The sequence below is a fragment of the Magnolia sinica genome, chromosome 8 (assembly GCF_029962835.1).
Source record: "Magnolia sinica isolate HGM2019 chromosome 8, MsV1, whole genome shotgun sequence".
Taxonomy (NCBI): Eukaryota; Viridiplantae; Streptophyta; class Magnoliopsida; order Magnoliales; family Magnoliaceae; genus Magnolia; species Magnolia sinica.
Window position 1 is genome coordinate 4,429,209 of NC_080580.1, and position 24,676 is coordinate 4,453,884.

Sequence of the window (24,676 nt, forward strand, 5' to 3'; positions counted from 1 at the left end):
ATGTGCCCCCCTGACTGAACCAAGCTGAGCTGGCGAGTCAGGCTCAAGGACCAAGCCGAGCCGAGCTCGAGTCGGGGTCAGCTAGTGGCCGAGCCGGGTCGAGCTGTGCCAAGCTTGACTCGGTTCGACTCCTGTACACCTCTGCCCAGAACAAAGTTGGAAACTTGAGGATGAGCATTTTGAGTTCATTTCAAACGGGTGGGATGTGGGGAAGGGGCCTCATCACCCATGTCCCAATGTGAAATGCATGTGAGAGATGGGTCCATTCTTTAGATAGGGCCTGGCCCAAACATCCGTCCAGTCCACTTTTACTGATCGTCTGTTACGACAGCCACTCTCCTCGTAAAGATGTATCCCTTCTGATGAGTGCATGTGGAGTGAACTCACGGTGTGCGAAAAACGAAAGACGGTTTGGACCTTTCACACGTATGGCGCATCACCATGTGTGCCGAGAGGCTTCTTTGTCCATATCAGTCGCGCGAGTCGCGTTAGCATCTCTGTCTCAGGATTAGGCTACAAAAATCCCATTCTCCTCCGTCGCCAGTTCTTCCCCCCTGCATTTCTATGGCGCCTCCTCCTCACAAGCCTTTAAACGGTACCTCTCTCTCTCTCTCTCTGCGTGAAACGAATTGCACTAACCTGCGCCGGGACTCTCTCTCTCTCTGTCAGAGCTTCTCCTCGAGCAGCTGAAGGACGGAAGCGCGAAATTCGAGCTCGTATCTTCCCCTACTTGTCCGATCCCAACATCAAAATTCCAGATACCTTCCCCGCCTTTTTTCAGCAATGGTCGTCATCAGTTCTTCGCCAGAATCGGATCCTCTCTGTAAGTTCTTTCTTTCTTGAAAATTCAGTATTTTTTCTTATTAAAGCATTTTTTTTTTCTAGATTTTGAAAATCTCCACGACTTTCCGAGAAATTATATGAGAATGCATGTAGCATCTGTTAAATTCGTTTTAAAAATTTCTCTGTATAGATTTTTTTTTTTTTTTGAAAACTTGTTTTAGTTCCACATTGGAAGTGAAGTGGAGTTGAAATGTTGTTTATATAGGACCCTTCCAATATACCTATTGCTCAAGATTTCAGTATATAAATGGTGGTCTAGCGAGGTGCAAAGCACTGAGTGCATGCACGCGTGCGTGAGCAGTGGGTTGTAGAGTTGCTTGGGGTGCATTGTGGTGCTTTTGTGGCACACTTGGCACTTGGCACGTGCACATCGCGGCAGGGCCGAGCTGGGCTATTGATCCTCCATCATGACCTAACTCTTTTCTAGATGGACCTAGCTGTTGGGCCTCAAGTCCAGCTAGGTGGATAACAAGTCATCAAGTCTCCAAGCCCACCCTGACCCTGAAGCATCCTGCAATCACTGCATTGTATTGAGACCAAGGTATTCAAAACGGTTACGTAACAGCCGTAACGGCCATCATGTAACAGTAACGGTCATAACAGTTACGCATTACGGGGTCGAAACAGCCGTTACAGAAAAAACAGGCCGTAAAGGCCCTGTAACAGCCCCGTAATGGCCCCATAACAGTCCCATAATGGTTATGTAACAGTTTTTTTCATAAAATAAAAAGGGGCCGTAATGGCCAATACGGGGGCCATAATGGCTGTTATGGCCACCGTTACCATTTTGGAACACCTTGATTGAGACTGCATTTTATTAATTGAATAGTTTATATCCTTCCATAAGAGAAGATGGAGATAGGTGTTGGAACCAATTCAACTTCCATTTTCCTTCTTGTCAAGTTGTTTTGGGCATCTAGAGCAGAATTCAAGTACCATGTGTTTGCCGAGTAGTGTAAGCTCACTAGAAGACTCAATTGAGCTAGGCTTAATTGAATCTCAGGGTAATGTGGCCAAATCCCTTGTACATTTGGGAGGCTTCGACCATCTTCAAGAAGCTTACAATGGTATGCGCCTTTAAGCCACTCTTGACATTCTATAAGTGCAAGGATGTTTTCAATATTTTATTTCCTACAGTGTCAATAAAACTCGAACTCATGATCTCCCTTGAAATCATAAATCTCACATTGTGGAATGGGAAGAGGGGTGTAGACTTAAAAGAGCAAGGGAGGGAGGATGAAGTTGTTGAAAATAATGAATTTTGCTTTGCCAGGGAAGTGGCTTTGGAGATTTTGGGTTGAGGATGGAAGCTTGTAGCTTGGGGCATTGTTGATGCAAGTAAATCTTGAGCCTCACATTTGTACCCCACTTGATTATAAGCGTGGGTCCCACATGATCACATGTGAGCCCAACATGGGGTCCATGTGAAGGAGCTTGCATTTTTTTTTTTTTTTTTTTTAAATTTTAAATTTTAGTTTTGTCTTAAAATAAATATAAAAGGTCTATATTAATATTCAAGCTCTAGAAAGGCATCCCTTTAGAGCTTGAATATTAAGGAAAGAAGAGAAGGTTGTCCTTTTTTTTTTTTTTCACGAGTTCAATGGTTGCATGTGTTGCCTCTTGAATCTTTGCATGTGTTGTTTATTCAATATGGTATGTAGTTCTTAGTGTTTTTTTTTTGGTTGAAAGCTAACACTATCGGGGATTGAACCTTGGATCACCCAGACACACTAAAGTGTCTATTCCAGCTCACCTAACAAGCATGAGGCGTAGTTCTTAGTTTTGCAATTAGTTTCGATTTTTTATTCTGGTTGCATTATTTTGGTATTAGAGCCATGTTGAATGGCCAACTAGCATCAATTGAAGATGAACAGTGCAAGACAAGCAGTCAAGTGAGTCGAGTGATAACTCTAAAGAGTAACGGGATGAGAGATGTTATAGATCCTAGGGTTAATCCTAAGCAAGAGTCAGGAAACTGATCTCCTAGGGAGCCAGGCTACATGTGAATGGTAGAGGTGATGCGAATCACATGTATGAGCACGAAACTTATACAGGGTATCAACAACCCCAATACCTTAGGCAAGGGTCGTGGGCATCTACAGGTAATCTTGTGAAAGTGGAGATTGAAGAGTTTAGTGGTAGCATAGGCTCATTGTTTTCCACAATTGGATAGAATTGCAGGAAAATTATTTTGAATGGTTTCAGATGGTTGAAGAAGTTAAGATACAATTTGTTGTGCTGAGGCTTAAGGGTCCAGCGCTGAAATGGTGAAACTCAGTGATGAGATCTTTGGTGCTGTGGCCTTCCACCCATTTCAAGTCAGGGAGAAATGAAGGCAAGATGAAGCAAACTCTGCCAGGTTATGAATCCAAGATGTTCATGCAGCTTCAACATCTGCAACAATATTACCTAATTGTTGAGGATTATACTCAGAAATATTATGAGCCAACGTTAAGGTGTGATTTGGTGGAACCAAAAGTGCAATAGGTTGCCCATTATTGCAGAGGGCTTAGGAAGAATATTCAAAATGAGATGCCAAAGGTTCGATTGGAGAGTGGTTTAAGCACTTCAAATTGCATTGCTGGCACAAGAGAAACATAGGTGGTTGACAGAAAGGTGCAACGACTATCAACGTGGAGGGCATTTATCATCTGAAATTGCTGGTGACCATCTACAATCTCCCATGATTATCCTAGGTGACAACCAAACAACCTCATAAAACAATGATCTACAGGCAACCATAATAATGCCACTTGCTACAAGTGTGGATGTGCCCAACAAGCATTGTTTAGAGTCTCCCCGATTTTATCTATATCTCCAGCTTGGCGATACCGATAACACTGGTAGCAATACTGTTAACACTTCAACAAGTCAAAAAAAGGGAGGGTAGATGAAGTCGTTGAAGATCACGAATGTTGCTTTTCTAGGAAAGTAAGTGATCTGGTGCAAATACGGGTTTCCTAAAGGGGGTTGTTTGCCAGAGCTTCATCTTTATATAGGGCTTTGGATTATGGAAAGTGGTGGCGCTTAGGGTGGAAAAGCCCTTCAACAAGGAGATCGTTTTCAGTATTCATGATGGCTCATGAATGCAATTCTGGGAGGTTGTTCGGTGGTAGATTTTTTAACCAGGACTCCTGACGCAGGACAGCCCTAATTATGATGCATGCTCATGGAGATAATTAAACAGCGGAAATAAAAGGAATAAATGATCTAAAATTCTAACAGTAATCATCATAACTGAGAAAATCATAAAGGAAACATGCAATGGAGCGGGCCATCACTACAACCATGGAGTATGGAATTCAATTACTACTTAGGTTGGATCCGGCGAGGGATGAGACCTCCCGATCTTGCATGGTCACACCCAATCGATCAATGAAGATCACTAGTCCGAAAAACCAAGAAGTTTCTTGGATTAGGGATTTGAGAATTTGAGGATTTAGGGTTTAGATCGGTTCTCAAGATTTTGATCGAAGAGGAATTAGCCAAAACTGAAAAATAGAAGAAAGAAAGTTATTACCTTGAGGAAGTTGGAGGGGCACAAGAAGAAATTAGAAGAAGAAAATCAAGGGGAGAGAAGAAACACCATTAGAGAGAAGAGAGGAATGAGGCAACCAAAGGGTTTGCTTTTCATTAATCAATAGTTGAAATTCGTGTTTAGGGCTTTACCCCACTTAAATAAGCAAATAAAGACATAAAATTACTAAAATACCCCTAAGATAAGCAAATAAAGATATAAGATTACTAAAAGACCCCTAACTAAGTCAAAAAACGTGCAAATAACATAAATATGGGAAAGTTTGGGCGCTCGGTCTTCTTTCTCCAATCTTCCTTCACATGTGTCTTCCCTAAGTGGGGTCTTCTATATGTCCAATCACATGTGAAAGGTCTTCAGCTCCTCAATATTCGCCTATCCACAAGGACGACACTTGTGGTTGGCGCTTTCTTCGTTGGTACACCTTGAATGCACCTGTGTCCGCATCAATTCCCCTCGGGTGAGAAAAACTCGACCCCGACGAGTTGAAACTTTTGTAGCGCTCAAGTAGATCTGGATCAATACCCTGCAATGCGTCGCCCGACAGCCACGTAGATTCAGACGATGGCTTGTTTTTCCACCTGACAAGATACCTTTGGAAACCCCCATCTCTCGTGGATACTATCTCGTCATCCAAGATTTCCTCAATTGCTTCTTTATGGGTAATGGCTGGAGGAGGGGGTGGAAGGGGTTGGGTAGCAAACTCAGAAAAAGGCTATGAAAGGGACGATGTATCAACAATGAGAGTATAGGCACGGACTAGATCTTCCACATTAAAAGTTGGATTAATGCTCATTTCAGATGGAAGGTCAACCCGATACGCGTTGGACCCAACCTTTTGTAATATCTTGAATGGTCCAGCATTACGCGCTTGTAATTTCTTTGCTGATCCTTGAGAGAATCGCTCTGGCCTTATTCGCACCATTACATAGTCTCCTTCTTGAAATTCTTGCACTCTACGATGAGAATCAGCTGAAACTTTATAATCATCATTGCTCTTATTTAACCGCTGTCTAATATGTGTATGCAAATCATGAATATGGCGTGCGAATGCATCGGCTGACTCAGAAGACCTTTGGGTAACAGACATAGGTAAGAGATCTATGGGCATTCTAGGTTTATAACCACTTACAATTTCAAAAGGACTCAACCCTGTAGATCTATTAACTGACCCATTATAAGCAAGTTCAGCAGTTGGTAAAATTAGGTCCCAAGTCTTAACATGTTCACCCACTAGACAACGTAGAAGATTTCCAAGGCTACGGTTTACCACTTCAGTTTGACCATCTGTTTGTGGGTGGTAAGCAGTAGAAAATTGCAAACGAGTTCCCATAATGTGCCACAGTGTCTTCCAAAAATAGCTAGTAAATTGAACATCACGATCAGACACTATGGTTTTAGGTAACCCATGGAGACGCACCACACCATCAAAAAAGATACGAGCAACATGAGACGCATCTGACGTCTTCGAACATGGGAGGAAATGCGCCATTTTAGAAAAACGGTCCACAATGACAAAAACGGAATCGTGCTTTTTTATAGTCTTGGGAAGCTCGAGCACGAAGTCCATACTAATGTCCTGCCATGGAGCATGTGGCACTGGCAATGGCGTGTACAACCCGGTATTTTGCTTTCTTTGCTTTGCCAGCTGACATGTTCGACACTGCCCTAAAACTTTGGCTACGTCTCGCTTGAGGCTTGGCCAATAGAAACGATCTTCCACGAGGGCAATGGTCTTATCACGACCAAAATGGCCAGCTATCCCTCCTGAATGAAGCTCCCAGATGAGGAATTCACGAAGGGACATACGGGGAATACAAAGTCTGTCTCCCTTGAAAAGAAAGCCATCTTTAAGAACATATTCACCCATAATATGCTGGTCACTAGAGAGCGACGCGTAAGTACCCCCAAAATCAGGACATATGGGGTATTCATTTTTCAGTTGCTCAAATCCGACTACCTCTACACTCAAGGAGTTGAGCAACGCCACTCTCCTACTAAGGGCATCCACTGGTTTGTTTTCAACCCGGCCTTGTGTTTCAAAACAAACGAATATTCCTGAAGAAACACTACCCACTTGGCATGCCTTGGGTTGAGTTTCTTCTGAGAATGCAAATATCTCAAAGCCTCATGGTCAGAAAACAAAACGAATTCTTGCGGTAGGAGGTAGTGTCGCCAATGTCTCAGGGATTGCACTACCGCATAAAATTCTTTGTCGTAAGTGGAGTATTTTTGTTTTGCCTCATTCAGTTTCTCACTGAAATAGGCCACTGGGTGTCCTTCTTGACTCAACACTCCACCTATACCGACACCAGACGCATCGCACGCTACTACAAAGACTTTAGAAAAGTCAGGTAGACGCATGACAGGAGCTTCCACCATCTTGCCCTTAATTTCTTTAAAAGCCTTGACGGCGGCTTTAGACCACATGAACTCTCCCTTTTTCATGCACTCGGTAATGGGAGCCATGATCGTGCTAAAACCCCTAATGAACCGATGATAAAAAGTTGCTAGGCCGTGAAAACTTCGCACCTCATGAATGTTCCTTGGTTCTGGCCACTCAACTATGGCCCTGACTTTTTCAGGGTCTGCCTGCATCCCTTCAGATGACACTATAAATCCAGAACACAACTTGGTTAGACATGAATGCACATTTCTTAAGATTAACGTACAACTTTTCCTTCCTAAGGACACTACAGACCTTCTTTAAATGTTCAAGGTGTGATTCCTTAGTGGTACTATAAATAAGAATATCGTCAAAGTACACCACTAGGAATTTTTCCATGAACGGCCTCAAAGTTTGTGTCATCACCCGCATGAAAGTACTGGGTGCATTAGTCAAGCCGAATGGCATGACCAACCACTCATATAGCCCATCTTTCGTCTTAAACGCTGTCTTCCACTCATCTTCTGGGCGTATACGAATTTGGTGATATCCACTCTTGAGGTCTATCTTAGAGAATATAGTAGACCTGGCCATCATGTCAAGCATATCATCAAGTCTAGGTATAGGGAACCTATACTTGACAGTAATTTTGTTTATGGCACGACTGTCCACATACATGCGCCACGTGCCGTCTTTCTTTGGCGTCAACAATGCAGGCACGACACACGGGCTCATACTCTCTTGGATGAAACCCTTTTGCAGAAGCTCATCAATTTGCTTCTTCAACTCTGCATGCGCTGCAGGGTTCATCCTGTAGTGAGGAAGGTTCGGTAAAGTAGACCTTGGGACAAGATCAATGGCATGCTGTATGTCCCTCATAGGTGGCAACTCATTCGGTAAGTCTTCAGGAAATACATAACTGTATTCCTTCAGGACCGAGGTCACCTCACAGGGCAACTCTGATGGAACCTCAGGTGTAATTTCTCTAGCCACAAGGGCATACACCATAGAATCCTCCTTAGCCTCTTTTTCAAACTCTCTTGATTATATGTAAAGACTTAGGTTTGGATTTCCCCATTTCTCTAGGCTCACTTGCCTTCTCATCCTTCTTCTTCCCTAGTGTATTCTCAGGTGGCATGGGATTAAGTTTGATCTTTTTACCATTATACATAAAAGTACACGCATTCGAACGGCCAAAGATCGTGACATCATTATCGAATAGCCACGGTCTACCTAGGATAACATGTCCCACATCCATAGGTAAAACATCACACCACAGGGACTCTTTGTATGACCCAAACTCGATGGGGACTAGACATTGTTGGGTGACAGGTAGGGATGTCTTGTCAACCCAAGAAACTTTATACGGGTCTGGATGAGGTGTGGATTTTAGTTTTAAGCGATCTAAGGTGCTAGTGGAAATCACATTCTGACAACTTCTACTGTCCACTATCACCTTACAATTCTTTTCACCACACTTGGCAATAGTGTAGAAGATAGTGCTTCGACGCCAGTCAGCACTACTTCTAGACTGAGCTAACACACGCCTGACTACTGCAAGCGTTGCTTCTCCATCCACTTCTTCATCAGTAAGTCCTCCTTCAGGGTGATACTCTTCAACTTCATAATCACCCTGGTCATCTCCACCCTCGTGGGACTCGCCTATAACTAAGGCTCTCCCACGGCTCTTCGTAGGACACTGATTAGACATGTGGCCAAGGTTGCCACACTCATAGCACCTCACTTGGCTCATGTTACTAGGACCGGCACCAAGAACCCCTTTGCCCTTGTCCTCCCTAGGCCTAGGCGGAATGGTCGCCTGTGCCCTAGGTTGATTACCAATATTAGGTTTAGTTCCTTGGGAACTAGATCTAGCATTGGAGTCTCGGGACTCGAAACGACGAAAGACAGGAGCCTTCAGATACTGTTCTAACTCCTGCACGACTTGATATGCTTCATCTAAGTCCGTTAAGGGCCGAGTAATAAGCTTGCGCTGAAGATCCGCACAAAGGCCCGTCTTAAAACGCGAGAGCGTTACTAGAAGGTCTTCTCGGATATCACATCGCATCACATACTCTTCAAATTTAGCGATGTAGTCAGCGGCAGGCATTGACCCTTGGCGTAAGGATTGCCATTGGTCAAGAAGCTTCTGATGGTATGAGAGAGGAAGGTACTTCTCCTTCAACTTCTCTTTCATCTCATACCAATGTGTGATAGGGGCTCTACCAACTCTCTCTATCCTACGCTCGGTGTTGGTCCAGAAGAGCTTGGCTTGACCCACAAGCTTCATCTTAGCAAACCGCATTTGACGGTTTTCTGACATGCCATACCACTCAAAGTAGTGGTCCATGTCAGCAACCCAGTCAAGGAATGCCTTGGGATCCAAGCGTCCATCAAAACTCGGGGCCTCAACTCTCACACTCTTCATCGCACGCTCATCTGGATCATAACGGTCTTGATGACCACATGTGGCTCGTGCCTCTCGCATCACACCACGACCGTTACCACGATCTCTATCCTCACTACCACCACATGTGGCAGCACGTTCTTCAATGATTCCTTCCACTTGGGAGTGCGCATCTTCCCCTATAGCGGGGTTTTCCTTTTGGGACGCCTCTAGTTGCTCCACCTTAGTCATGGTAGTGGTAATTTGGTTCTCAAGGCGGGCAAACTCACGCCTTTGACCCGCTTCTAGGGCGGTTATCTTTTGTATCAATTGAGCAAGTTGCTCAGATAACTGCTCGTTATTCATGGTAGGTTGAAGTCCGAAACCTCTACCTCTTCTCGTGGGCATACAATGAAGACTTGAACCAAACTCTACCTAACTAGACTACTAGGTGTTATGACTTTCAAGATGAATGCGATGAATGCAAAACTACTATGAACTGACACAATTAAGTTGAAACAGGAAACAACTCAAATCTATGGAAATTTTCCAGATTAGGAACTTTATAAAATTGGAAAGTTTCTAAAATTGAAAACTTTCTAAACCTGAAACTTTCCTAAGTTAAACCTAAAAATCAAAACCCTAATTTGATAACTCGATCTAGACAAAAACCATGCAAGCCTAGGCTTTGATACCAAATTTGACGCAGGACAGCCCTAATTATGATGCATGCTCATGGAGATAATTAAATAGCGGAAATAAAAGGAATAAATGATCTAAAATTCTAACAGTAATCATCATAACTGAGAAAATCATAAAGGAAACATGCAATGGAGCGGGCCATCACTACAACCATGGAGTATGGAATTCAATTACTACTTAGGTTGGATCCGGCGAGGGATGAGACCTCCCGATCTTGCATGGTCACACCCAATCGATCAATGAAGATCACTAGTCCGAAAAACCAAGAAGTTTCTCGGATTAGGGATTTGAGAATTTGGGGATTTAGGGTTTAGATCGGTTCTCAAGATTTTGATCGAAGAGGAATTAGCCAAAACTGAAAAATAGAAGAAAGAAAGTTATTACCTTGAGGAAGTTGGAGGGGCACAAGAAGAAATTAGAAGAAGAAGATCAAGGGGAGAGAAGAAGCACCATTAGAGAGAAGAGAGGAATGAGGCAACCAAAGGGTTTGCTTTTCATTAATCAATAGTTGAAATTCGTGTTTAGGGCTTTACCCCACTTAAATAAGCAAATAAAGACATAAAATTACCAAAATACCCCTAGGATAAGCAAATAAAGATATAAGATTACTAAAAGACCCCTAACTAAGTCAAAAAACGTGCAAATAACATAAATATGGGAAAGTTTGGGCGCTCGGTCTTCTTTCTCCAATCTTCCTTCACATGTGTCTTCCCTAAGTGGGGTCTTCTATATGTCCAATCACATGTGAAAGGTCTTCAGCTCCTCAATATTTGCCTATCCACAAGGACGGCACTTGTGGTTGGCGCTTTCTTCGTTGGTACACCTTGAATGCACCTGTGTCCGCATCAACTCCTCATTTGTATTGGCTGGTGTTTGAGAAAGAAGTTATGGTTTCTTAGTGCTATAATATCTTAGGTGGTTGGCGTGGTCGCCAACATTTTGGATGAAACTACATTAGGAGTACTACAAGTGAAGATGGCATTGAAGAATTCTTTAGCCTCATGGAATGATTGAAGTAGTGGAAGCCTACATTGGAGGAAGACTCGGTAAAGTCTGCAATATGTTATTAGGGGACTGCAATAGGGAGGTGGCACTGACAACTTGGATGTGGTCTTACCAGGGCCACCACGGGTAAATTCTTTTTGTTGGCTAGTTGGGAAGGACAAGGTGCTTACTCGCAATCATATGAGTGGATAGATGACCATAACAAATGTCCATGTTCTTTGCCTTTGTAATGTGGGAGAATCATTTGTTTATATTTTGCAGTTTTATGAGGATTGTTTGGTGTATGTTCTTTGACCTCTTCACGGTGGTATAGGTGAGGCATGGGACAATCAGGACCTTTTTGTGCCTGGAATGGGGGTTTTTGGGAACAAGGAGAAAAGCCTTGTGGAGAGTAGCTTTGTTTGTAGGGCTTCGAACCATTTGGAAGCATTGCAAAGACGTTTGGTAATAAAGTTGAACCACCACAAGAGGTCTCTCAAAAGGCTCAGAGGAAAGTGGTTGCTTGGGTCATTTGCTTAGGAGCCTTTTGCTGGGTGTTGTTTGGAAAAAAAAAAAGAAAAAAAGAAGAGGAAATTGTGCAGTTAGGGCAATATTTCTTGATTTTGATGATTCCTCGTCATTTTTCCCTGTGAGTTGTTGTTTTCATGTGCTTTTTGGGCCTTTGTTCGTGTTCTTTCATAGTTCTACTCTCTCTCTCTCCCTCTCTCTCTCATAATAAAGTTTTTTTAACGAGTTCGATGGTTGCATGTGTTGCCTCTTGAATCTTTGCATGTGTTGTTTATTCAATATGGTATGTAGTTCTTAGTGTTTTTTTTTTTTGGTTGAAAGGTAACACTACTGGGGATTGAACCTTGGATCACCCAGACACACTAAAGTGTCTATTCCAGCTCACCTAACAAGCATGAGGCGTAGTTCTTAGTTTTGCAATTAGTTTTGATTTTTTATTCTAGTTGCATTATTTTGGTATCAGAGCCATGTTGAATGGCCAACTAGCATCAATTGAAGATGAACAGTGCAAGACAAGCAGTCAAGTGAGTCGAGTGATAACTCTAAAGAGTAACGGGATGAGAGATGTTATAGATCCTTGGGTTAATCCTAAGCAAGAGTCAGGAAACTGATCTTCTAGGGAGCCAGGCTACATGTGAATGGTAGAGGTGATGCGAATCACATGTGTGAGCACAAAACTTATACAGGGTATCAACAACCCCAATACCTTAGGCAAGGGTCTTGGGCATCTACAGGTAATCTTGTGAAAGTGGAGATTGAAGAGTTTAGTGGTAGCATAGGCTCATTGTTTTCCACAATTGGATAGAATTGCAGGAAAATTACTTTGAATGGTTTCAAATGGTCGAAGAAGTTAAGATACAATTTGTTGTGCTGAGGCTTAAGGGTCCAGCGCTGAAATGGTGGAACTCAGTGATGAGATCTTTGGTGCTGTGGCCTTCCACCCATTTCAAGTCAGGGAGAAATGAAGGCCAAGATGAAGCAAACTCTGCCAGGTTATGAATCCAAGATGTTCATGCAGCTTCAAGATCTGCAACAATATTACCTAATTGTTGAGGATTATACTCAGAAATATTATGAGCCAACGTTAAGGTGTGATTTGGTGGAACCAAAAGTGCAATAGGTTGCCCATTATTGCAGAGGGCTTAGGAAGAACATTCAAAATGAGATGTCAAAGGTTCGATTGGAGAGTGGTTGAAGAACTTCAAATTGCATTGCTGGCACAGGAGAAACATAGATGGTTGACAGATAGGTGCAACGACTATCAACGTGGAGGGCATTTATCATCTGAAATTGCTGGTGACCATCTACAATCTCCCATGATTATCCTAGGTGACAACCAAACAACCTCATAAAACAATGATCTACATGCAACCATAATAATGCCACTTGCTACAAGTGTGGATGTGCCCAACAAGCATTGTTTAGAGTATCCCCGATATTATCTATATCTCCAGCTCGGCGATACCGATAACACTGGTAGCAGTACTGTTAACACTTCAACAAGTCAAAAAAAGGGAGGGTAGATGAAGTCGTTGAAGATCACGAATGTTGCTTTTCTAGGAAAGTAAGTGATCTGGTGCAAATACGGGTTTCCTAAAGGGGGTTGTTTGCCAGAGCTTCATCTTTATATAGGGCTTTGGATTATGGAAAGTGGTGGCGCTTAGGGCGGAAAAGCCCTTCAACAAGGAGATCGTTTTCAGTATTCATGATGGCTCCTGAATGCAATTCTGGGAGGTTGTTTGGTGGTAGATTTTTTAACCAGGACTCCTCATTTGTACTGGCTGGTGTTTGAGAAAGAAGTTATGGTTTCTTAGTGCTATAATATCTTAGGTGGTTGGCATGGTCGCCAACATTTTGGATGAAACTATATTAGGAGTACTACAAGTGAAGATGGCATTGAAGAATTCCTTAGCCTCATGGAATGATTGAAGTAGTGGAAGCCTACATTGGAGGAAGACTCGGTAAAGTCTACAATATGTTATTAGGGGACTGCAATAGGGAGGTGGCACTGACAACTTGGATGTGGTCTTACCAGGGCCACCATGGGTAAATTCTTTTTGTTGGCTAGTTGGGAAGGACAAGGTGCTTACTCGCAATCATATGAGTGGATAGATGACCATAACAAATGTCTGTGTTCTTTGCCTTTGTAATGTGGGAGAATCATTTGTTTATATTTTGCAGTTTTATGAGGATTGTTTGGTGTATGTTCTTTGACCTCTTCACGGTGGTATAGGTGAGGCATGGGACAATCAGGACCTTTTTGTGCCTGGAATGGGGGTTTTTGGGAACAAGGAGAAAAGCCTTGTGGAGAGTAGCTTTGTTTGTAGGGCTTCGAACCATTTGGAAGCATTGCAAAGACGTTTGGTAATAAAGTTGAACCACCACAAGAGGTCTCTCAAAAGGCTCAGAGGAAAGTGGTTGCTTGGGTCATTTGCTTAGGAGCCTTTTGCTGGGTGTTGTTTGGAAAAAAAAAAAGAAAAAAAGAAGAGGAAATTGTGCAGTTAGGGCAATATTTCTTGATTTTGATGATTCCTCGTCATTTTTCCCTGTGAGTTGTTGTTTTCATGTGCTTTTTGGGCCTTTGTTCGTGTTCTTTCATAGTTCTACTCTCTCTCTCTCCCTCTCTCTCTCATAATAAAGTTCTGCTACAATTCAAAACAAAAAGGAAATATGCTTTAGCTTCCTTAGGCCTTAAGTTTGTACCAATGGGGGCCATGGTTTGGTGATCCATGTTGTGGATCTGATGACACCTGAATGTATTGACTGTGGTAAATTCAAACCCTTCAGTGGTTGGCCTGGAATTAGATGGTCAAGAAAAGATGCAGGTCCATGCTCAATTGATGGAAAGCCGAAGATTGAATGGCCACACTTGTCCCATCAGGGAGACACCTCATTCTATGTATTTTTCTTTCATTCTATGTATTTTTCTTTTTTCCTTTTAGGGGCGGAATTTCACCAGCAATGAAAAAAGTAGAGCATTTCTCAGTTCAAAAAGTTACAGGAGATGGACGTTGTTTGTTTCGTGCACTGGTAAGAACTCATTCTTTTATGTGTACTATTTCAATTGTATGATTTTTTATGGTTCATTCAGAGGTTAGAACTTTTTATATTATATATTTTATTCTAATTTTGTATTCTGAAACAAAATACTCATATAATTGGGATAACATGGAAACATATCGAACCTCTGAAAAAAAAAAAAAACCTTATGTATTTATTTGTTCACCTGACTTATTACAGTAGGTGCGTGAATTTCTGATCAGTTGGACTGTATTGATTGAGCCAAATAGTAATTGAAGCAGAAGAAAAAGAAAGAAAAGCTACATGAAAGAAAAATTATAGAATTCAGTGGACTTTAATCATAACCATATGCAAGTATACAGGAAATAGAATTCAAGGTTTCTGGTACCCGAATATGGTGAACTACGGACTGTTATGATATGTTCTGAAAAAAGAAGAAAAAGCAAAAAAGAAAAAAAGAAAAAGGCCAGAATTTCTCATCATGTTGGCTTTATTTTTTCTTTTCTTTTTTTTAAATCATGGCTGGTAGAGCGTTTTCCTTTACGTAACCGCCATTGTAGTAGAAAGATGACTGTTATTTAAAAAAAACAAAAGGCAATTATGTGTAGTAATCTTACTAACATAACAATTTTGTGTTGTTGCCATTTCTACAACTGTTTTTATGGTTTTCTGAAGCCTTATGAACTGTTATATCGATTAGCTAAAGAGACTTAAATCCATGTCTTTTCTTGGTCTTTAAAAAGTGGACATCTACATCGATCATGAAGTCAACAGCTAATGAATGAAAGTTTAAACTAGAAAATCAGAATTTCAAATGAAGTCATTGTTTGAGATATGCTGTTTCACTATTCCCATGCGCTATTCTCTTCTCCTTTTTAAATTATCTATCATTTTGGCTAGGTTTTATATATCAACTCTCCTTGGTAATTCATGGAATATTGGCAAAAAATATTGCTTTTCCATTTCTGCCTCAGTGGAAGTATTAAAGTGGTGCCATAGCTTCTGAATAATTTTGTCAATGTTTCTGTCTCCTGTTCTCTAGTGCAATTGGGTTTTATGTGATCTTACTTCTATTGCAGCAAGAAGCTCAGTTCTGATATATAAAATGCAAATGGAACCCATAGGTAAAAGGAATGGCGATCAACAAAGGAATTGCTCTTACCCCGTGGCAAGAGAAGGATGATGCAGGTACTCTTATCTTTGACATATCTGCACAACAGTCATGTCTTAGGGTGCCACTCCCACATTGGGATCTTTTGACACCTAAATGCTTCAGGTTATAAAATAGCTTATTTTCTACCTTTTTGTTTGTGTTCATGCACATGCTCCAGCTTCATCTGCCTTTGGTAACCAAGATCTACATAGGTGCTTATTTTTGTCGTAATAGGTAGTTTTCCATCTATCAGAAGTTTATCGTAAGTCATTGTTCATTTTCAGTTACTATTATTATGCTAATCAGGTATCTTTAAATCTTGCTTCCTACATAAGAAAAACATCTATCTGCGCTGCACCTAATTTTGAAATTTGGGAGAAATGCCTTAAGTGGCACATAAATGCCTATTCTTAGGGCATCTTCCCCACTTTAACCTACAATGTCAGCAAAAGTTGCAAAATGCATATCCTTAAGTCATTTTGCTCACTTTACAAGATAAAAATATTGGCGATAGGCATTTTGGCATCGAAATTCGTTGAGGTATTTTGCCCACCTTTCATGTCAAAAATCCTAGTAGGGGCACCAAAAATTTCAAGCTAAAAATGAAGGTAAGTGCACCGAAATGTCTATCTGTAAGGCATATAGCACACTTTTCAAGCCAAACATCTCTATGAGGGATGTGAAATGCCTATACTTGAGGCATTTTGCCCACCTTAAAGCTAAAAATTAAGGTTAGGATTGGAATGCCTATACTTGGGGTTTTTTTGCTCGCTATTCAAGCTAAAAGTCTATGGAAGGATACCAAAATTCCTTTGGGCAATTTGCCTGCTTTTTATGCTAAAAGTCTATGTAAGAGCACCAAAAGGCTTGTCCTTAAGGCATTTTGTCCTTTCAAGCTAAAGTCTCAGAAGGGCATCGAAATGCCCATTGTTGGGGCATTTTGCCTACATTTCATGTTGAGAGTATATAAGGCCACCAAAATGCCTTTCTAATAAATTCTCAGTTATCCCAGGAGGGTCGATTTTGCCTGCTTTCAAGCTAAAAGTCTATGTAAGGGCAGCTAAATATCACGGTAAGGGCATTGAAATGTGTATCCTTGGTGAATTTTGCCCACTTTTCAAGCTAAAAATCTCGGAAAGGAAAGTAAAAAAGCATATCCTTGTGGCATTTGCCCCCATTTCAAGCTAAAAATCTTGCTAGGGGCACGAAAATGCTTATTATTGAGCATTTTACCTACTTTTTATGCTAAGAATCTCTGCAACAACACCAAAATGCCTAACCTTGGGCATTTTCTCCACTTTACCACCTAAAAATCAATATAAGGGCACCGGAATGCCCATCCTTGAGGCATTTAACCCATCATTCAAGCTAAATATATCTATGGTGACACCAAATGCCTATCGTTGAGGCACCCACTTTTCAAGCTAAAATCCTGGTGGGGGCACTTAAATGCCTATCCCTGAGACATTTTACCACATTTCACGTGAAAAAACTAGAAGGGCATAAAAACGCCTGCACGAGGCATTTAGCCCACTTTTCAAGCTAAGTATCTTGGTAAAGGCACCTAAACGCCTATCCCTGAGGCATTTTGCCACCTTTGAAGCGAGAAATCTTGCCCCCCCCCCCCCTCCCCCAATCACGTGATTCAACTCACGAACGACAAGTTTATTTGAGATGCTTAGTCTAAAAACCATGTATACAATATAGACGTCCAAAATGAAATTTAGTTGTGTATTCTGCTTATTGTTTCAGTTGTAGAAACACTTGCTTGCATATCTCTAGCATTTATTTCCTTGGAGATGATGTAAATATGGAATCTGGTAGACTTAGAATTTGAATGAACTGCCATTGCTTCAAATTTGAAACCTTAAGCTGAAGTCCTCCAGTAGTTGCCTTCTTTTGATGGTCTCAGACAAAAAAGATGTATCAGTTTCCAGGAATGCTACTGATCTCTGACAAAGATATAGCTGCTGACTGGACAGGAATCTTCTGCAATCCAAGCTCTATGGGGGCTTTCCATGTTGCATATGTAAAATTCGCTCTGCCCATCAGGCTCTATACTTTGATTCTAGGCCGTGGGGCAAAAAATCAGCCAGATCCACAACTCAGGTGGGCCACACCACAGGGAACAATGGGGATGGGATACCAACTATAGGTTTATGTGTGGGGCTACCATGCTGTGTATCTTTCATCAAACTCATTAATCAGGTGTAATTCACCATGACAAAATGAATATGTAAAAATCAACATTGTCCAGAAATTAGGTGGGCCACACTGTGTAAACTTGGAGGTTTAAGGAGCCATTTTTACATTGTTCCCATTGGCGTGGCCTCCTGGACTTCTTTATAGGTCTGCTTGTGTATGTACAGTTCAAATAACAGTTCTCAACTGATAGACTGTGGATTTACATGTAAGATGTGGTGGGCCCCATAGAGATTGGGTGTTTTATGCAGTGTTGCAGTCTTGCAGACAACTCTGTTCCCTGCCGGCTTGCAGCAGCTTATACATGCTTCATGGGTAAGGACCTGTGACACCTGTCACAGATTTGAAAGAAAAATTAAAACCCACTCCAATTGTCCTCCTGCTAGCTTTATGCCAAATGCCCAAAAATGGAATACGCCAAATGCCCAAAAATGGAATCCACTAGTTCTGATGCGTTCGAATGCGCCAACATTAACCGGCAATGAAAGTAGTCTTAATGTTTTCTCTAATGACACAGATGAGTTGAGGACGGCTGTAAAAGAAGTTATATGTGGAAGTGAAAAGGAACGACTTCAGTATGAGGAAGCACTTATTGCTATTACTGTTGATGAGTCTTTGAAAAGGTAAATATTTGTATGACTCTGCAGGAATTTCAAGATGTATTGAAGATCATTTTACTCATTGCTCTTAGTTGTAGTCTTCTGTTTTCTCCCATTTATATGATGGCAGAATCATTAAGCTTTTCATAACTTGTTGCAGATACTGCCAACGTATTGGAAGTGCTAATTTTTGGGGAGGAGAGTCGGAATTGTTGGTGAGTACCCTACCTGTACAACATTTTATTCTAACAGTTTCAAATATACGAGTGAGGAGTTATACATTGCTCAGACCAAGTGTTTGTACAGATTCATTCGGGCTCTCAGTTTGTACAAGTGGGGCCCATTGTTCAGTGATCCAAGCTGTTGATATGTTGGGTGTCACTGTGGATGGCCCATCCATGAGGAATCCCTGGATGGATAACTCTGAACCCACCAATAGCTGTCCCAACTCCCAATGAGCATATGCTTAAGAAAGAAAATACAGCAACTGTTCATCAATTGAAAAAAAAGGGGCCAACTGTTCTATAGCTTGGAACTTCCAATCTAAGGGGTTCTTTGGTGAATAGGCCATAATAGGTGAGGTCATCGTGTTAAAGGTTTGAATCATTGTACCACGGGCCCCCACCAATTCAAATGTCCCCTTCATCTGTTGCATCACTGCCTGCTATCTTAGATGCCTTTGTTGAAAGGGGTGTGCTCCATTGGTACCAGTACTGCTGTAAGCTTATGGTGGTACTAGGCAGATGTGGTGCCCAAAGTGATGTGCCCACGGACTCAAACCCGTCCATAAGATGGTCACCTGAAACACCCAAAGCCCAAGGTGGCCATAGCACAGGGAACATATTTAGACAAACACCCACTATTGATTACAGAGATGGGTCCACCATGTTGTGTATGTATAATCAAGGCTGTTCAGACCCTTCATCCAGTCCAGATGAAGGGCAGGCCATAATGTAGACTGTTTTGTGACTCAAGTGGGGCCCTATGAAATTCAAGGGTGGGCATTTCCTTCCATCTCGTTCCCTTAACTGTTGCCCACCTTAGTTTTGAAATGGGCTGAGTTTTGGGTCCAATGGGTTTCCTAAGGTGATGCATCTTATGGACAGGTTGGATTCCATGAACACATCAAGTGGGCCCCACATCTTCTGAGTACCGTCATAAATTTACGGTGGGAGAGGTGCCACTGGAGCATGCCTGTTGTTGAAAATCAGTACCATTACATTTCAAATTTTCCGAGCAATGCCTTATATAATAGCATCTTAAATTCTAACTGCAAGTCTCTGTCTCAGGTCTTGTCAAAATTGTGCTCTCAGCCCATCATCGTCTATATACCTGAGCAGGAGGTATTCTTTCTTCTCAAGCCTCCAGTAGTTCAGAGGTTCCAAAATTCTAGATCATAGATAGGAGACAGCAGATTGGCAATTGCCAATTCATGAGATGGATTCATAAGAATTGTGTACATATGTGGTGTGTGCACGTGTGTGTACATCATCCTCATAGCCTTGTCCAACCTATTTGGGGCCGGCTTTCCCGATTGCTCGTCAAAAGTTCAATGACCATGACCAAGTTAACCACTTGACTGTGATCCTCATATAAGCAGGCTTGGGACCAAACGAAGCAATGCTGCCATGAGGAAATCCGCACCTGCCCCAACTGATTTGCATGCAACAATCTTCCATTTAGGGAATTGAAACAGTACTTGAGCATTCTATTTCAATTGCCGAAATGGAAAATGGGTTTATGCAAATCAATCAGTAAGGGTTAAAGAGAACTGATCTCCTACAGGCACCTTTACCGCTAATAGCAGTACAGGGCATTTTCAGCCAAAAAAAAAAAGAAGAAAGAAAAGAAAAGAAAGCCCACAGGTGATTTTGTGCGTGTGCGTGTGTGTGGCTGAAAACACCATATGCCACTTAGCGGTACAGGCACCTGTAGGTGATCAATTCTCACGGTTAAATAATGCTTCCCTAGAACTAAATCGAATGCCCCTGTCATGTAGGTGCATGAGTTTGTTTTGCTGTCTTGCAACTCAGTATATGGTCCTTTGATTTGAACCGTACATATTTTTGGCTTTACCACAAATAAGCTATGATGCCGTAATCACACTTCAATTATTTGGCTTTACCACAAATAAGCTATGTTCCTCCTTTTTTAATATAGTTGCCGTTACCTTTCAAATTTTTTTTTTTAATGAGCCTGACCATCGACTTCTAGAGTGTAGCATGGGCCACTGAAAATTCTCTTCAATGTTCTAAATTTGTCTATACATAGTGATGTTCGGGATTATCCATTCAGTATCAGTTTCATATGGTGGCCCACAGAATAGAATCCAGAACATGAAAGGTTCAGATCATATTGGACCATCTCAGCCTGTGGCCCCGTCACTGTTGTCATGCGCGATCACATATGCCATTTTTTCCAAAAGGATGGCATATGCGATCCAGGATAATATGCGATGGAATACTTTTTGGTGCAATAAGCATGCGATTGCATATGCAAGTATGCAAATGCCTACTCCATATTCCATCGGAGATAGATCCAATGGTTATATATAATTTTAAAAAAAGACCGTTGAATCCATGTATCTAGACATCATAAATGTGTATAGTAGCATGTGTTAGTATGTTTATTTTTTATATATTAAATTTAAAACTCAAAAAGTTGAAACTTGTAACTTTGCAAGTCGTGCTTCTTTTTTCTTTCTTTTTTTTTTTGTAAATTGTAAATTGTAATTGTAAATCAAGTTGTACCTTGTAACTTATTAAGTTGTTCAAGTTATCATTTATCAATAAAAAATTTATGTTCGAAGTTTTTAATAATTAATTCTCTCTTAATGTAACATGCTGTTTGTTTTGTTTTGTTTTAGAGATAAGAAAATTTATTTAAAAAGCCAGAATGTCAAAGCTACAGGGGCAGAACACGAAAAGGAAAAACAACAAAGAAAAGGGCGAATGCCCAACAAGACACAAAGGAAAAAACGAGAACAAACTACCCTGCCTGACAAGAAGCAGCCCCAACCTCAAGGGGCCCAGTCCTTAAAAAGCACAAAGACCCTAGAAAAAACCGCAGCTCAAATGCAGATTGATTCCTAAAACAACGATTATTTCTTTCAGCTCACACTGCCCAAAGAACAGCCAAAAGAATGGTCTGCCATTTTCTTTTCCCTAAAGCACCTCCTGACTCCCTGTGCCAGCAGCAGAACAAATTGTTGAGAAAGGGAAGCATGGACCAAGAAATTCCTGCTAACCGAAAGACACTCCACCACAAATCAGCTATAAAATTGCAGTGAATAAGGAGATGGTCCACCATTTCTTCCTCTTGATAGCAGACTGACATTCGACAACACGAAACCTCTCCTTTTCAGATTATCCACCGTGAGAATGCGATTCCTAGCTGCTATCCAACCAAAAGCCGCCACCTTTGGGGGGAGGCCATAGGACCACTGAGCACCTGTGTGGCAACAGGAGGAAGGATTCACCCAGGCTTGAAGGTGGCTATAGAAGGATCTAACCGTGAACACCCCTGAGCTGGATGGTCTTCAACGCAACAAATCTTCCTTTGCAGGACAGGGAGCAAACTCCTGCAAACGAGCAAGAAGAAGTAAAATATCGTGATATTCATCATCAGAAAGATCGCTTCTTAGAGGGGGAATCCAAACTCCTCCAGATCCATTTTCAAAGAAACAATTAGAGACAGCAATGTTGTGATCAGGGGATAAGGCAAAGAGCAGGGGAAAGTCCTCAGCCAACATCGAATTCCCAGACCAAACATCCAAACAGAATCTGATCTTAAGACCATTGCCAAGGGAAAAGCAAGTTCTATCACGCACGAGAGGAGATAATTTAGCAATCCCTCTCCACAGAGAGGAGCTCCGGTATAAAACCAAATCCTTAATCCACCATTGAGAAGAAGATGTACCATATTTTGCTAATATGATTCTTCTCCATAGGCTATCTGGCTCAACACAAAAACGCCAAACCCACTTACCTAGGAGGGCTTTGTTCATAATATGGAGATCTTTAATATTAGCACCTCCTTCGCTATAGGGGGTACAAAGTACAAACCTCCTTCCATTGGATTAGAGGGAACTTATAGGAGTCAGAACTCCCTTCCCATTTAAATTTTATGTAAATATAATATAAGTAGTTAAATATATAACTTAATTTACAGATGGTCTAATGGTATCAAACACTCAAAACTACAATGAAATAGGTAAAAGAACTCAATCCAATCACTTGTAGTAATTAGGCAAAGTTTTTCCTAATTTTAATTTATTTTTATTTTTTCAATTTTTCCCTTTTTTGTTTTACATATTTTTTAATTTTTTCAAAAAAAAGAAAAAGCCAGAGCAATATGCCAGTCACATACGATGGCATATGCGATTTGACAACAATGGGCCCCAATGAGGGAAAATGCCATATCTAATGTGTTTTTATCTACTCAACCATTTTGACTGAGTTATCTATGATATTTTCTTTTTGCTGCATGATTCCATAAGCTGGATATTTTGTTTAGGAGCTTTGTTGAGCCTACACGCGTGTACAACAACTAATTTACATGCCATCATGTATGCCAGCGTGGCTGAAAAATGAAAATATCCAACCATCCATCAGGTGGACCTGAACCGTGTAGATGTTATTGAACCATGATAAAGGTGGTCCATTCAGTAGGTGTGCCATGATATTAGAAATATATTGACAGGTTAGAAAGCTTGGATTGATTTTTTCATGACTGTAAATTTGTTCAGTAACATGGCCAACCTGAGTAGCAGACTGACCTGATTCTTGGGACAGCGAATATGCATAGCAGTAACCTTCTGATGGATTGCTTGGATATTGCACCCACCACCCCTGCTGACATATGTGGTGGCGTGTGCATTAGCTGAATTGCATGCACATGTGGCCTTAGCAAAGTCCTTTATTTAGAATTCCATTTTCTTATTATCATCCAACCTTTGACCAATGTCATTCAATGTTTCTCATTTGTTTTTTTTTTTTTTCTTCTTCTTATTGTTTTTTTCTTACTTACACTCAATGTTTTTAACAGCATAGCAGGGGAAGCAGGGGCTCTGGTTTTATACCAATAGCTGAATATGGAGGTGAGTTCAGGAAGGCATCAAAGAAAGGGAAGAAACCGAGGCAGCCGGTGAGGCTGCTATACAGTGGTAGGAACCACTACGATCTACTCATTTGAGAGTTTTTCAGGATTTTCTTCCCCATTTACTGCATGTAGATGCACCTTCTAATGGTGATCATTGTGAAAAATATCACCGAGATTTTGAAATGTGAGGACAGATTGCCATGATCAATGACCACAAACCGTTCATATGATTTGGACCATTGTCAGTGTCTAGGGTCTTGCAATCTTTAAGTTTGAGACAGCCACAATCCACTATCCATAGTGTCTGATTAGCGGATTGGATCATAGAACATGACCCAACTATCCATAGCATCTGATTAGCGGATTGGATCACAGAACATGACCCAAGGCACAACACAACATCCTGACGGATCCTAAGATCCTAACTACAATAACTTAGAAGGTAGCAGAACTCTTCCTTCTCCCAACTCAATGCCTATTAAGACAGAGAGGCTGGCTAATACTACCTGCACATGCGGGAGCCTGTACACATCCATACTCGGGCACATGTATGACAATGTGACATGTCTGCCTGAGATCTCACATTTTCATCAAGTGGGGTACCTGTCTATACCTTCTGCCACAAAAATAAGGTCATTTCACACCTCATGTGGGCCACAACCATCAAACGAAAGAATGAGTTAAAATAATAATAATCGATCGTCGATGTACTTTGAATAGGGTGGCCAAACCTGACTATTGAAATTTTCTGATATTTTAGGCAGAAGATGTAAGCATTATTTCAACCCTATGGAAAGGCCCAGACCTGATACGTTGCGTTTTAAATTTCACATGGGCATGTGTGTGGATGTTCGCAGCTTCACATGCATAAGGAATTAGCAAACCTCTACAGCAGATGCGTATTCCCTCGCCAAAGGAAAATGCTTCATACCTCACCTAGGTACCTATTGGGGTTACTTTCTCTATTTTGAGGTAAATGAAATAACATGCATGAAATCCACCATTTTCATTAGCTACACCACCCTTGTTTGGCCTTGTTCCCAAAAATCAGGCCGATTCAACCCACATGACCTCTAAATTCACATGGTATATGAACCAACTGATTTTTGGAAGTGTTGTGTGTGTGTGTGTGTGTGTGTGTGTGTGTGTGAATTATTTCATCACAATAAGTCACATCAGATGAATGGATTGGATGGCATATAAATGCCATCTGAGTATTGCTGATGAGAACTTCGTA

At 41.3% G+C, this 24,676-nt stretch overlaps 1 protein-coding gene across 2 annotated transcripts; it reads left to right on the plus strand.

The window, feature by feature from the left end:
* The first annotated feature begins 452 nt into the window (after positions 1 to 452).
* LOC131252652 (OVARIAN TUMOR DOMAIN-containing deubiquitinating enzyme 3) lies at positions 453 to 24,459 on the plus strand. Of its 2 annotated transcripts, XM_058253310.1 has the most exons (9): positions 453 to 595; positions 670 to 823; positions 14,307 to 14,394; positions 15,510 to 15,573; positions 18,258 to 18,363; positions 18,500 to 18,554; positions 19,629 to 19,682; positions 23,386 to 23,503; positions 24,200 to 24,459. In XM_058253310.1, the coding sequence occupies exons 1-9, from the start codon at positions 565 to 567 to the stop codon at positions 24,316 to 24,318; spliced, it is 789 nt and encodes a 262-aa protein (XP_058109293.1). In that variant the 5' UTR covers positions 453 to 564; the 3' UTR covers positions 24,319 to 24,459. The 2 variants fall into 2 exon arrangements, with proteins under 2 accessions (XP_058109293.1, XP_058109294.1); XM_058253311.1 differs by lacking the exon at positions 24,200 to 24,459 and having other exon boundaries at positions 454 to 595; positions 23,386 to 23,678.
* The last annotated feature ends 217 nt before the right edge of the window (positions 24,460 to 24,676 follow it).

Bases quoted from the DNA above. Each gene is read 5' to 3' on its own strand.
- LOC131252652 (XM_058253310.1), top strand. From the start codon at position 565: ATGGCGCCTCCTCCTCACAAGCCTTTAAACG. The intron at 14,395-15,509 runs GTAAGAACTCAT...TGGAACCCATAG, and splicing joins GTTGTTTGTTTCGTGCACTG to GTAAAAGGAATGGCGATCAA. The intron at 18,555-19,628 runs GTGAGTACCCTA...TCTCTGTCTCAG, and splicing joins GAGGAGAGTCGGAATTGTTG to GTCTTGTCAAAATTGTGCTC.